The sequence below is a fragment of the Rosa rugosa genome, chromosome 1 (assembly GCF_958449725.1).
Source record: "Rosa rugosa chromosome 1, drRosRugo1.1, whole genome shotgun sequence".
NCBI classification, from domain to species: domain Eukaryota; kingdom Viridiplantae; phylum Streptophyta; class Magnoliopsida; order Rosales; family Rosaceae; genus Rosa; species Rosa rugosa.
In genome coordinates, this window is record NC_084820.1 from 6,519,489 (window position 1) to 6,534,440 (window position 14,952).

The 14,952-nt window shown below is 40.2% G+C and overlaps 1 protein-coding gene and 1 long non-coding RNA gene across 2 annotated transcripts; one reads left to right on the forward strand and one right to left on the reverse strand.

Annotated features, from left to right (window-relative positions):
* Positions 1–425: 425 nt before the first annotated feature.
* Positions 426–1,016, reverse strand: LOC133733598 (uncharacterized). Its single transcript, XM_062161272.1, has one exon. It carries the CDS (start codon positions 1,014–1,016, stop codon positions 426–428), a length of 591 nt encoding a protein of 196 aa, XP_062017256.1.
* A 7,630-nt stretch (positions 1,017–8,646) lies between these two features.
* Positions 8,647–10,746, forward strand: LOC133738651 (uncharacterized). Its single transcript, XR_009860195.1, has 3 exons — positions 8,647–9,057; positions 9,527–9,585; positions 10,499–10,746. It is a non-coding gene; the product is annotated as an uncharacterized LOC133738651 (long non-coding RNA).
* The last annotated feature ends 4,206 nt before the right edge of the window (positions 10,747–14,952 follow it).

Consider the following 14,952-nt stretch of genomic DNA (forward strand, 5'->3'; position numbering starts at 1 on the left):
CATTCTTGTTATGAGAAAGGGAAGTTGATTGTGTCTCCTCCTTTGTCACTCAATGTGGCAACATGAATTCCCTTTGATCGTCCTTGTTCTTCCACAGCTTTTTACTCCTATAAGTCTCATATGTGTGGCGCTTGTAACCACAGTAAGTGCACTTTAAATGTGCTATACAATTTTCGGTGCTGTGATTATCCATGTGGCATTTCTCACACTTCAATCCACCTTCACCTGAATCGAAACTGCGCCCCCCTTTCTTCACAGCGAAGACAATACCCTCTGGTTGAGCTGGAGCCTTTCCATTTGACACTTCAGCTTGTTTTTCATGTAGTAAACCATTGAATAGGCTTTACTCACTAATGGCAATGGATCAATTGCTACGATGGTACTTCGAATGGCAGCATAGCTCTCATTAAGCCCCATGAGAAACTTCATAGTCTTCTGGTTTTCCATATATGCCTTGATCTCTTGGGCTGCCTCACACTACAAGCTGGAATTTCATAGATCGCATCCCTCTCGTCCCAAAGGCTTTTGAGTTTGGTGAAGTAGGAGGTCACCGTTCCATTACTTTGTTCAGTGTCGTGAATTGCATTCTCAATATTGAACAACTGCACAGTGTTTGTATGAGAGAATCGCTCCTGCAACTCCAGCCACATATCCCTGGCAGTCTTGCAATGAATTACGCTTCCGGAGATCTCTTTAGACATCGAACCCAGCAGCCAAGTTTTGACCAAGGTGTCGCAGCGCTGCCACTGCAATGCTTCTTCAACTCTGTTGGTTGGCCTTGGAATTGATCCATCAACAAATCCTTTCTTATTTTTTATGGTTAGGGCCATGCTCATGGACTGGATCCAAGCAGTGTAATTGTTCTCCTCCATGGACTGTGATACAAGTATTGCACCAGGCTGATCCGAGTGATGGAGGTATAGAGGATGATTGGGGTTTTCCCATGCTTCTGGTGTTCTTGCTGAACCCGATTCTGAACTACCTTTTTTGGGTTTCGAATCTTCCCCGCCTGACATGGTTGTTTGGTATAGGATGTTAGGTCACCAAGAGCTTATTGCTCTGATACCATAAACAAAATTTAAGAAGAAGAGTTAACTTTCTTGATTAGCAAAGAACTGTTGTACAAGATATATATAGATTAACTATAGTCTAGATCCTCTATCGTTGGCTAAACTCTAGCTACAATACATATTTACTGCTATCTGACTGATTCTATTGTATGATTTGGTGGGATTGAATCTCTTGATTGATTCTTTCCTTTATCATTTACAATGCAGATATTGATTTTTTTTGAATAAAGGGCTGGTGCGGCTGCCCTCAAGCCTTAATTAATGAAACTATCGAATACAAGGGGGGGGGACATTGAGCCTAAACCCCTGATTACAATAAGCATCTAGAATATTTTCTGAAATAATATCAGAAATCTCTACAGTAGACTTGTATTCTAACAAGCACCAACTAGCAAAGAGTGCACAAATAGCTACTCCATTTGCTTTCATATAGCGGAAAGATAACTCGATATGTAACCTGATTACAACATAGCATAAATGCTTGCTTTAGCACAGCTTTCCTCCTATGTTGACGCCGAAAAATAAATCCGACGACACTTAGTCTCACCCTGCCATTAGGATTGGATGATCTGTTTATAGTTGTAACTCTTGATTGAAATTATTACAACACGCACACAAGTATTTCACTAAAAGCCCGATGGGATACAGTCTTGAGATCGTGATCTGCCTCCAAGCGCCAGTGCTGCTTTTAATTTTATCTTCATTGGGTCTGGTTGTTCACTTGTTATAGAGGAGACTGTATCTAGTCTCTTTTAGTCTTTCCTTATTTAAAAAAAAAAAAAAATCTCTGAAAAACCTAACGCAAGATACCAACCCGAAGAGGGTGGCAAAATAAACAGGACTCTATTTCCATAAATTTATTCTTATTTGCAGCAATAGACAGCAATCTTCAGTAATTAACCAGAACATTACTCTAGCATAGGAGGTAGTGGAGGCAATGGAGGCATATTTTCCACCTCGCAGTCCACAACGCATTGTTGAAAAATGAGGTATGCAATGGATTGCACACTTGGCTAAACATTTTGGTGTCGCACCTGACATATCGTTTGGAAGAACCACGTCCTTCTTGTAATTAGTATTGGAATTAACCAGTGATGATGATGAGGCCTCACCATTGTTAAAGAAAACACGGTCATATGCTTCATTTTCTGGATAAACGGCGTCTTCATCAGCGAGTTGATATCGAGCTAGAACAAGCATAAGCATGCAGCATGTGTTAGTGTGAGTCATCGTTCTCTATTAGGAATAGACTATAAGAGAATATATTGTTGTAATTACTTACCTTGTATATGTTGTGTAGTACGGTTGTAGTACGATTATAATCTGTTTATATACACCATAGAATGGGTGTGATTATATATCTGAAATTTATTCTCTCAACCTTGTTCTTTCTAACTTGGTATCAAAGCAAAGATCCAAGAGGACTTTGTCTCTTTGTCTTAAATTTCAGACTATCATTATCGTTTGTCTGCACCCTAGGCACCCGTCAAAGAACGACCCCCAGTGTCTTCTTCTTTGACTTCGGCGATACCCTCTCCTCCAGTTTGGGCCCCATCGTCTGCACCAGACCAAGCCCCATCGTCTACACCAGATCATCTGCACCAGATAAAGACCCGCTAGTTCCCAGATCGTTTTTCGAACCAGACCTGTTGTTTTTCCAGATCCGGCGTCGCTGCCCAGTTCACGGCTGCATCACATCAGGTTCTTCGTTCCGGCGTCGCTGCCCAGTTCACGGCAGCACTCCGACAAATCCAGACGACTCGGTTCCGGTTCGATTTCGACGACTCCGATCCCCTTCGAGGTTCGTCCTTCCCCGGTGCGTCATCCAGCCGGTTCGGCCCTCCAGCCCAAACCGACGATCGATCCTCACCTCCAGATCAATCGCTCTCGATCTCTCCCGCATCTATCTCAACCCGCATCCCTCAGTGAGTCAACCCGCCTACATCAGTGAGTCCCCTCGTCCCAACTCGGTCCACAGTCAACCAGGTTCCAAAAAAAAAAAAAAAAAACTGTTACTATTTGTTTATTTCCGCTGCGTACTTTGGGATTCGTATATTTTCTATTGTATTATTGCAATGGGTGGTGATGACAGTGAAAGTCAGGGTTCTAAAGCCAATGAGGTACAGAAGATTGTGGTCTCTGTCAAGAGCTCAGAAGGTGGTTCTTTCGGAGGTACCAAACTCACCGGTACCAATTTCCGAACATGGAAGAAGATTACGTCAGTTTATCTCCGTGGAATACACAAAATGGGGTATGTGACTGGAATGATCAAGGCTCCCAGTGAAGATGATGTGGATGCCTATGCTAAATGGGCAGATGATGATGGGCTGGTAATGTCAATTCTATTTCGAGCCATGACTGATGATGTGCTACAGATGGTGGAGGAATGTGAAACTGCTGAGGCGATATGGAAGACATTGGGGGATTTGTATACCAACGAGTCTGATTTTATACAGGTTCATGAATTGATGTGTAAAGCTGCTAGTATGCAACAGAATGGGCAACCAATAGCTGTGTATTTCACCAAGCTGAAGAATGTATGGGCTGAAATTGATCAGAAGCGTCCTTGCAAGATCAAGAATCAGGAAGATCTGGTGTGGTACCAGAAGGAGAAGGAGCTAGAAAGGGTTCATGTATTCCTGAGAGGGCTTGATGAGAAGCATAGCAGTGCCAAGGGAGAATTGCTCAGAATGACAGACCCTCCTAGTTTGACCATAGCCTTTACATACATCCGCAAGGATGAGTCCCAACAGGAAAGTGTCAAACATGCACAGGTTGAAGTATCTAGTCTCGCCATTCAGGCCAAGTCACCGGCACCTTTCCTCCAACAGCAGAGTTCAGCCCCACTTCATCAGCAAGGTTTCCCACAAGGCTTCACCAACCGCCCTCGTCCTCAATGTTCTTATTGCAATGACCTTGGGCATGTTCGGGAGACTTGTTGGAAGTTGAACCCACATCTTAAACCTAAAAAGCAAGGTTATCGTCCTAAGGCGAAAGCAGCTGCTGTTCAATTAGTCCAAGAACCGGATTTCTATGGAGTAGTTGGCCAAGATCATCATACAGCAGGTGGAGTTACTCCTACAGCCTCTATAGCTGGTCGAGGTAAAATTGGTATGGCGTTAAAGGTTTCTAATTTTGTTGGTTCTGATACATGGATTATTGATTCTGGTGCCTCCGATCATATGACTTATGACAAATCATATTTTACTGAATTGTCTTCCCCACCAGTGTCCTATGTAACCAATGCCAATGGTGAGGCATTTCCTGTGTTAGGGTCAGGATCAGTTCGTATTACTCCTACCTTAGAACTTCATAATGTGTTATTTGTGCCTGACTTGTCCCACAATTTGATATCTGTTCCCCAGTTGAATACTGAGTCTAAATGCTCCGTAACCTTTTTTCCTATGTATGTGATTTTTCAGGATCTTCTCACCAGGGAGATGATTGGTCGGGGGTATCTGAGGGGCAGGTTGTTCCATCTGGATCAGACATACGCAGGAGAGAAACCAGGAGCACAGTCCCTCGCCGCTTTGACTTCGAGTTCTGATAAGCTAAGTGAAATTTGGTTGTGGCGTCGCCGCTTAGGGCATCCCTCTCTTAGTCTTATGAGGAAAACCATGCCTACTTTGTTTATTGGTGTGGATGAGTCTAGTTTACATTGTGAAACATGTGTTTTGGCCAAGAGTCATCGTGCTACTTATTTTCCTAGTATTTCTAATAAAAGTGTTGCTCCTTTTGAGTTGATTCATTCTGATGTTTGGGGGTCATCTAGAGAACCCACTGTGTCGGGTATGAGATACTTTGTGTTGTTTTTTGATGATTGTACAAGATTGTCGTGGGTTGCTCTGCTAAAAACCAAAGATGAAGTCTTTCCAGCCTTTCAAACTTTTCGTACTCTTGTTCAAACACAATACCATAGCACCATTAAAGTCCTTCGTTCTGACAATGGGGGGGAATATGTTAATCATGTTTTCCAAGAGTTTTTTATAACCAATGGGATTGTTCACCAAACTACATGTCCACAAACACCAGAACAAAATGGAGTGTCTGAAAGGAAAAACCGTCATTTACTTGATATGGCTCGTGCCATTCTCTTTAGTGCTCATATGCCTAAGTATCTTTGGGGCGATGCCGTACAGGCTTCCTCCCATCTCATTAATCGTCTTCCATCTAGCGTCCTTCAGGGAAAAATTCCATTTGAGGTTCTTGCATCTCATGTCTCCTTACCTTCCTTTCATAATCTTCCAGCTCGTGTCTTTGGTTGTGTTGCCTTTGTCCATGTTCCTAAAAACCAGAGGTCTAAGTTGGATGCTCGGGCGCTTAAGTGTGTCTTTGTTGGTTATGGAGGGAATCAGAAGGGATACAAGTGCTATCATCCACCTACCAGGAAGTACTATGTCACTATGGACGTTACCTTCTTTGAAGACATGAGTTATTTTTCCACTTCAGATACAGCTCTTCAGGGGGAGAATTCATATTTTGAAGAGCTGTATCATGGAGAGGGGGAGGAAACAGAAGGAGGAGAGGAAGAAGTCACACAGGAAGGAGGTATTTTGACGGATCCAGTTGAGACCATCAGCCCGCCACCTCTTGAAGCAGTAGCTCCAAGCATCCAGGCACCAGTTCCTATGGCGGAAAATGAAGTTGAAGACACGACTGCCCCTCCTGCCATCGCTTCTACCCCTGACCCACAGCTTCCTGGTCCGGAAGATCACTCATTTGAGGTATGTCCACCCACTAGTACTAGTAGTAGTGAGTCTAGTGTTGAGCAATACGTGTTACCAAATAGGACCACTCGGGGTCAATCAGTCAAAAAATATGAACCTACTCTTACTGCCAAATCAAAATACCCAGTAGCTAATTATATGTCCACTAGGAGATTGTCTAAGTCATATGAATCATTTGTGAATCAAATATCTGCTGTATCAGTACCTAACAAAGTGCAGGATGCGTTGGGGGATCCAAAGTGGAGGAAGGCAATGGAGGAAGAGATGGAGGCGTTGCAGAAGAACAATACTTGGCAACTTGTGCCTCCACCACAAGGCAAGAAGGCTGTAGGTTGTCGTTGGGTGTTTACTGTGAAACATAATGCAGATGGATCAGTGAATCGGTACAAAGCACGCCTTGTAGCAAAGGGGTTTACTCAGACATATGGTATACACTATGATGAAACATTTGCCCCTGTCGCCAAGATGAACACTATTCGGGTTCTGCTCTCATTTGCTGCTAGTTTAAACTGGCCACTCCGACAGTTTGATGTCAAGAATGCATTTCTTCATGGAGAGTTAGCCGAGGTAGTGTACATGAGCCTCCCACCTGGGTATGTAGTTGCTTCTCCTGGTGATTTTGTCTGTAGATTGAGAAAATCTCTGTATGGTCTCAAACAGTCACCACGTGCTTGGTTTGGAAGATTTTCACAGTTTATGCGGAAGGTTGGTTACAGGCAGAGCAACTCAGACCATACCTTGTTTCTCAAGCATCAACAAGGGAAGGTAACAGCTCAAATTATTTATGTGGATGATATGGTAATCACTGGTAATGATACTGCTGAGATGGATAGACTGCAGAGACAGCTAGCCTCTGAGTTTGAGATGAAGGACTTGGGTGAACTTAAGTACTTCTTAGGAATTGAGGTAGCCAGGGGGAGAGAAGGAATCTATCTGTGCCAGAGGAAGTATGTTCTTGATTTGCTGACAGAGACAGGTTTGTTGGATTGCAGACCTATTGACACTCCTATTGAGCAGAACCATTGTTTAGCTGAGTATCCAGATCAGGTATCTACTGATCGAGCTCGCTATCAGAGGTTAGTTGGGCGCTTGATTTATTTGGCTCATACTAGACCAGACGTTGCATATGCAGTGAGTGTGGTAAGTCAGTTCATGCATAATCCGAGTGAGAGTCACATGGATGCGGTTATGCGGATTCTGAAGTACTTGAAGTCAGCTCCAGGAAGGGGAGTATTTTTTTCTAAACATAACAACATTCTTGAGGTTTGTGGCTTCACAGATGCAGATTGGGCTGGAAATATCACAGACAGGAGGTCGACATCAGGTTACTTTACCTTTGTGGGAGGTAATCTGGTTACATGGAAGAGTAAGAAACAGAAAGTTGTGGCACGTTCTAGTGCTGAGGCCGAGTATAGAGGTATGGCTCACGGAGTGTGTGAATTGTTGTGGCTGAGAAATCTGTTACGTGATCTGGGGTACAAACTCAAAAATTCCATGCAATTGTATTGTGATAACAAGGCAGCTATTGACATATCACAGAATCCAGTACAGCATGATCGTACTAAACATATGGAGGTTGATCGTCACTTTATAAAGGAGAAGCTAGATGCCAAAATTATTAGCTTTCCTTTTGTTCCAACTGAAGAGCAACTTGCAGATGTACTTACCAAAGGAGTTTCCAGGAAGGCGTTTTATGACTCACTTAGCAAGTTGGGCATGGTTGATGTATATGCGCCAACTTGAGGGGGAGTGTTAGTGTGAGTCATCGTTCTCTATTAGGAATAGACTATAAGAGAATATATTGTTGTAATTACTTACCTTGTATATGTTGTGTAGTACGGTTGTAGTACGATTGTAATCTGTTTATATACACCATAGAATGGGTGTGATTATATATCTGAAATTTATTCTCTCAACCTTGTTCTTTCTAACTGCATGCTCACCAAAATCACCATCCTCAAAAAAATTGCACCCATAACTGCCTATACACCCTTATTTTCTTATAGACTTGTTTTGTATTTCTCGTGGTACTTTGGATGATCGATATCTTAGCTTATACCGGTGCATGAAGTGGAAGCTAAAGCCAGAATTTATACTATGACCCGTGTGCCATTTTAAGGAATATAATTGATCCTATTAATTGTATTTTATCTTAAGAGATACAATTTAATTTTTGTCTATCTTCTCCTACAATTTAATTTTTCTCTATTTCTCCTACAATATAATCTGTTCTATGTTACCTTTTCTTGAATCAACTGTTGATCATTCTTCCGTAGGAATTGTGATATTTTAAAATTGTGGATGTAAATTCAAGCTTTTTGTATTGGACCTCATGAGACTGACGAGAGTGTTGCACGGTTTAGGACATAGTGTTTTCTCCTTCGTTTAAATGTACAGTCGATCATAACTTTCAAATTTTGGCATTGCAGATTCCAAATTTGATTTTGGCATCACTCAAAAGTCGAAATTGAAAATCTTTATATTAAAATCTGTTGAATCGGATTCTCTAACCTTTAGTTTATGTCAACGCTGGACAACATGTTACGTCCCGAACCTAGAATTAACGATTTACTCACTATTTGGACGGTAATTGTCGAATACTTGCAATTTTTACTTTTTATCGATATTTTAGTGGCCCTAAAGGTTGACTTTTTGTTTGGGTCAAAATTTGAGAAAATGTTCTTCATGAAAGTTGTAGGAGACGTTAAACCGAGCGCGTGCATATGTGGTACGTAAAAATCGGGGTTAGTATGTGAGAGTTATGGCCAAAAATGTAGAAGTTACTGTTCATGGTAATATATATATATATATATGGAAGTTACTGTTGGTAGATTTCCATTTTCGGAAATTCTACCCAGCCCCGGTAACTCTCTCTTCTCCTTCCCCCGACCTTTCCTCCTTTTCGGCCCGATTTTTCTCCCTTCGATTTCTTCCCCCTCCGGCCGACCCACAACGAAATCCGGCTATCCCCAATCTCGTCTCCTTCCCCTTGTCACATCTGTGGAGGTATTTGGTGGAGATTTCACCGGAGGAGCTCGATTTTGAGCGGGGAAGGTTACTGTAGCAGTTCGCCATTATTGTCGATTTCGGGCGATTCCGGCCATCTCCGGTCACCAAACCGGCGTCGAAGGCTCGGTTTTCGACGGAGATCATTTCCCCTAAGGTCTTGCTTTCCAATTCGCTGTGTAGGGGCCAAATCGACAACCTAGGGTTCTTGAATTTCTGGGTTATCTTTGCCGGCCGAATTCGACCATTTCCAGGTAAAATTTGGATGTGTTGTAGTTGAGAAAATTAATCAGTGGGTTGAGTTGTTGCTATACGTGGAATTTGATAGCCGGTGGTGGAGGTTGGTACCGGCGAGTGGGTGCCACGCACCGCCACTGTTGGTGGCGCGTGAGACTGTATTTGGCCGGACTTTGACTTCTGTTGTTGAGATAATTAGTCAATTATACATTTAGTTTCATAATTGCAGCTTTGGGATAGAATTGGAGATGGAGTGAGTATGGATTTTGATGTTGTTCAAAGGTGGAATTTGTTAATTGAATTACGAGGAATCCATCCATCGGATTTCCTTGATTCGGCCCTAAAGCCCATATATTAAGGGATTGACATTAGTGAAGAAGATTGGGATGTTTTGGGCATATAAAGATAATGTTAGGGTTTGGTTTTACTTATCGTAATTTAGTTTCCATCCTGTAATTATGTGTTTACGAACGTTATATTGTACAGGACGTGAGGAGGATTCCCTCGAGGAGGGTTCGGATCGACGGCAGGCTTAGCCGTACACTGTGAGTGGACTTTTGTTTTCAAATGAATGATGCATGCATTTATTTATTACTGTATGCTCTATTTAATTGACATAATACATTTCGAGCATATGATTTATTTTCGAAGATCGATTTAGCTTTATTCCATATAATTACTTTCAATAGTGATTTGTTTCCGAAGTTGGTTATGATTTATAATCCTATTCGACGAATTATTATTTCCGATGTAATTTCCGGATTTATACTATTTATATTCTATTTATATTCGTCGATTTGAGATTTTATTTTCGAAATGAGTTTCGATGGAGTAAATCTTCATGTTATTTATCGATTTTTGATTTTGGCATTGGGAATGCCTCATTGACAATCTACTTATTCCTTTAGCGTGTGGGACACGCTGTTAATTTATACGACTTTACGAGAATTTCCGGGTACGGTTGGGAATCGTACCCGTGTTTTATTTATTCGTGGGACATGGGGAAGCCTTAAGGATTTATTGGATTTTAATAGTTTTTACCCACCATACCTGGGTCGCTATATTTTATTGCTAGCTAGCCTATTAGTACTCCTCCATGCTTACTATGTGTTTGTGGGTGAGTAAGAGCAGAGCATGAGATGCTCCAGAGTGTGGGACACTCCGACCCGAGCCTGGGAGGCTCCCTTCTTTCGTATGGTGAAATTTCTTCCCCATATTTTATCGTTACTGACTAGCGGGGCTAGTCAGATTTCTTTTAACCAGCGGGGCTGGTATGTTTTTCATGAGTTTTTGAATTTAAAGAAATACGTTTTATAAACGTTGCATGCATCGAATTTTTATAAATGTAAATCTGTGGGAAAGTATAAACTGTTCTTCCTTTATGCTTATTTATTTTGTCCACTCACGCTAACGTTTTTATGTACTTTCCCCCTGGGCCCTTTGGTTTCAATTGCCCAGATCGCAGCGTTGCTGACCGGCTTAGGAGTGGAGGCTAGCACCACCTTTGCCATCTATCCTCAGTAGGTTATTTATTAACCTACTTTATGTATCATATTTCTCGTGTGTTCTATAGATTGCTCTGATTACCTTAAAAGGTTGGATTTATACATTTATATAATTATGAGTGTATGGGAGTTGTATAATATTGGAGGGAGTTGAAAGATTTGGTTTACTGGGTTGTAATTTATATAAGTGGATATGTTTGTGTAGTACGATGTTTATATTTGGAATTTGCGGTTTGTTGCTAGGAAGCAGGGTGGCTTCAAGCATAGAAATTTATATTACTTAGAAGTGTTTTCAGCAGGTTTAGGGTTGTCCACTTTTAGGGGAAGTTCTGTCGAATTTTTCTGAAAAGTGGGCCCCGCAGGTCCATCTTGGAGTTAGGAGGGTAATTCCGGGGTGGGTCCTGACACAACAAATTTAAACGTAAATTAGGAAGCCTCAAATTTGTGTATATATAGTTTATTGATTAATGAGTCAATAAAATTGAGAATGAGAATGAGGACACCAACCAAGCTAGGCAAGCGTCTCAGATCGCCACCGGTCTCCTGTGGGCCTCGCATGGTTTGAGATATGTTTTTGTGGTCTAGTGGTTAGTGCTTAGTATGATTTTAGAAATGTCAAGGTTCAAAACTTATTGGGTTCCTTGTTTACCTTTTGTTTTATTTTTACATCAATCTAGAATAAAAAAAAACAAAATATCCTGCAAACCTATCAATCTAGATTAAAAAATAAAATATCTTGCAAACCTATATATCAATCTAGAATAACCTAGAGGTGAGCAGAGAGAGCAGCGGCAGAGAGATCTTGGTTTCGAATCGACGCCGGTTTTTTCAACGCAGGTGATCGATTTTGGTTTGCCTGGCTAGTACTTTGGGGGGATTCAGGTTGAGTTCATCATGTTCAAGCAAGGTGTTGGTCACGGTCGGCCGCCAGAGGCTTTGGTGTCGGCAATGGCAGGTTGGCGTTAGGGTTTTTCTCGGGTCAGCCTATTTGCTTGGGATCGGGTCTCGTGGTTTGGGCCTGAGTCATTCAGTATCAGTTGGGCCCTTTTGAAGCAGTTGCTGCTTGGCCGGCTAGAGCTGGTATGTCGGAGGCGACATCTAGTGTGGTGGCAACCAATTTGGCAACTAGGGTTTGCCATAAATGGGTTTGGGCCTCTAACTGGGCCTAAAGGCATGAAGTTTGTTTCTGAGCCAGAGTTTGGGCCTAGAATCTTTATAATTGCCTAGTTGGCTTTTTTAGAATAAATGTCTATGTTAGTGAGAGCGTCTCTATGAGCCCATGTGGAAGTACTTAGTGTCACCGTACCACAATTGCGTGCTCGGTGTGTGAGATTAGATAAAATAGATTGCCTACAGATTGAGATTCTTTTGTTAAAATAGACTACTTTGAGCTACGATTGTTGAAACAGAGTAGTCGATTTTGTACTATTCTTATCTATGAACCAGGGGCATACTATTGGTATGTACTCTTTATTTCAAAATCTAGAATAAAAAACAAAATATCCTGCAAACCTACTTCTTCTGTTGATTCCTTTGAACTTAAGTAGATAACAACCATCCTCCAAAGTCCAAACAACAAATTAAATCAAATTATTTTATACATTTCTTTTCTTTTTTTCTTTGATTCCTTTGAACTTGAGAGCATCTCCAATAGTAAAAGCGATTTTTTTAGCTAAATCATCTAAAAGTTAAATTTAGGTAGTAAATTTCTAGCTTTTCCTCCAGCAGTGTTAGCTAAACTAAAAAAATTGAACGTGGAGTGTTTAGTTTTTTGTTATTTTCTCTCTCCTCCCTAGCTAAATTTAGCTAGAGATTTTAGCAAAAGCCAAATTTGACTTTCATATAGCTATTCTGCTGGAGTGCTAAACTATCTCAAATTAGCCAAATTTATAAATTTTTGTTGAAATAGCTAGTCTGTTGAAAATGCCCTAAGTAGATAACAACAATCCTCCAAAGTCCAAACAACAAATTAAATCAAATTCTTTTATACATTTCTTTTCTTTTTTTCTTTAATCTTTTATCAATTGATTCCAAAAAAAAATAAAAGTCTAGATAAGGAATTACACACACCCACACTTACTTTAAAAACAAATAAAAAAATTATATTAATGATAACGATTAGTTTCATATGAGATCACATTGTAATTATTTGCCTCAGTCCTCCCAAATTTACCGACCTTGACCCCAACATGAGGACTACCTGCATATCTTGTATGTTCCAAGATATTTAATTTAGAAATTTTCCTTATGAAACACAACTTCAAGTGCAGGTATTTTGTTATCCCACGTCAACTACGAAGCCATAACAAATTATTCCTAGTAGACTTGGCCGCTTGGAGAGTCAAGAACAATGCTCTCAACTTTAGGGCATAAGTGGTAGTACTTGCTTCCCTTTCTAGTGGAAATGTATTTCATCATCATAAATTTATCAATTATAACCTTTCTCTGCAATTCTAGGCACTTTAAATTAGTGCGCTCTTTCATATCGCAGGCAATCGAACTGTCCAAACTCCAGAGCTCCATGTACCTTGCAAAATTAGTGATTCAATTTCTTCATAAGTGTTCAAATTAGTATCTCAGATATACTGCAGAGAAGTTTTATAAAGATTTACAGCCATTTTCTTAAGTTTACATTTTATTTTTCGGTTGTCCACTAAGTAGGAAAATTTTCTCTTGATTAGTAGCAATTTGCAGGTAGCTAGCTTTTAATATTCTCTATTTCTCTGGGTGGGCGGCTATATGGTTTGCTAAAAAGAACTTCAGAGAAATCATAAGAATATAACTACACAGTACGTAAAAGGAATAAAAAGAAATTGGGTACGTAGTTCTTACTATTAATTTCCAGTCGAAATTATTACATAATTCCCAACACATCATCACTACTAACATGTTACAAACCAACCCGAAACAGGTAGGAAAATATGTAGGACATTATTTTCTGGTAGTTTTCGTATTTGCATGCAAGCTAAAGACAACAATCCAGTCGCCTCCAGTAACATATTTAATCTAGCAGAGGAGCTGCGGGAGGACTAGGGGGCGGCAGTGGTGTCATCTTGCAGTTAAAAAAGCATTTTGGTTAACAATCCAACTCCCAGAAAGTAACCAAGCATTCGTAAACACACTTGGTGAGACAATATTGTGAATTTCTATAACCCCAGTTCGGAACCACCCTGATATCATTGGGGTTGGAATGAACCGGTGACGATAATGAGGCCTCACCATTATTGTTGGATAATACATGATAAAAGGCATCATCATCGTCAACAAGTTGATATCGAGCTAGAACAAGCACAAGCATGCTCACCAAGTTTACCATCCTCAACACAACTTTACCCATAGCTGCCAGCGCACCCTTAACTTCTCTCTTAGTACTCTTTGGAGATCTCTTAGTTCGTTGGTGAATGAAGAGGAAGATATATGGAACCTCAATTTATACGATCGATGACCCTTTGTCCATTTTAAGGAAGTAATCTTACTAATTACTGGATGGATTGTTAATTTTATTCTACCTTATCCTACATATAACTGTTTTCTATTTTCTCCTACGAATTATTTTTCCTTTTTTCACATTAAGGAAACCAATAATTTTTCTCTCAATTTGATTATTTTCTATATTGCTTTTCTTGATCAATTGTTGATCGATGATGACATAACATAACGTTTTTTTTTTTTTTGAAAGGAATGACATAACATAACATTGATTTCTCAATTAATTGCATGTTCTTCATTGAATATTCCATTCTGATGGAGGATGATTTTAAGGGCTTTATGATGATTTAAATTGTGGATGTACGGATTAGGCTTCATTTTGAATATTGACAGGTTCTAGTCTCTAGTGTTTGGATAAATGAGATTGGGTCATTTTGTACATCGGATGGCTGGTGAAAAGACCGATAAAGATGTTCAAATCTGATTGCCATGCGGTTCTTTAATATAGGAATTTTATTTGTAAAATGTAATTCATCATCTTAAACCTTATTCAACTAGCATGAGCTTTTTGGGCAATTTGCACTATGATTTGTGTTTTGATACCATAGGCATACACCAAAACAAAGTGCAAGCTGTGTTACTTGCAAACCCAAATTAATGTTCATGCTTCCTGGTAAACAAGGTAAAGGGAAGTGTAGTTCTTGAAAATACATTGATCTGTACGCGGTACGCTTTAAGTTTGCTTCTATCCTTAAGTATCGATAATTATTTCGCAAGATATGTCTTAGAAATTTACTGAGTTCTTTATTATAAACATTTTATTTGGGAATGACTGAATGGTTTGGTCATGACTTGTAAGCTTGTGATGTATCAGAATCCAAAAATATTAAAAGAGCTGAGCCCTTCGATGCCTGAGATCAATGAGAATAGAGTACCATGAATCCATGATACTCTGAAGTACGTACGTATAAAGTAATT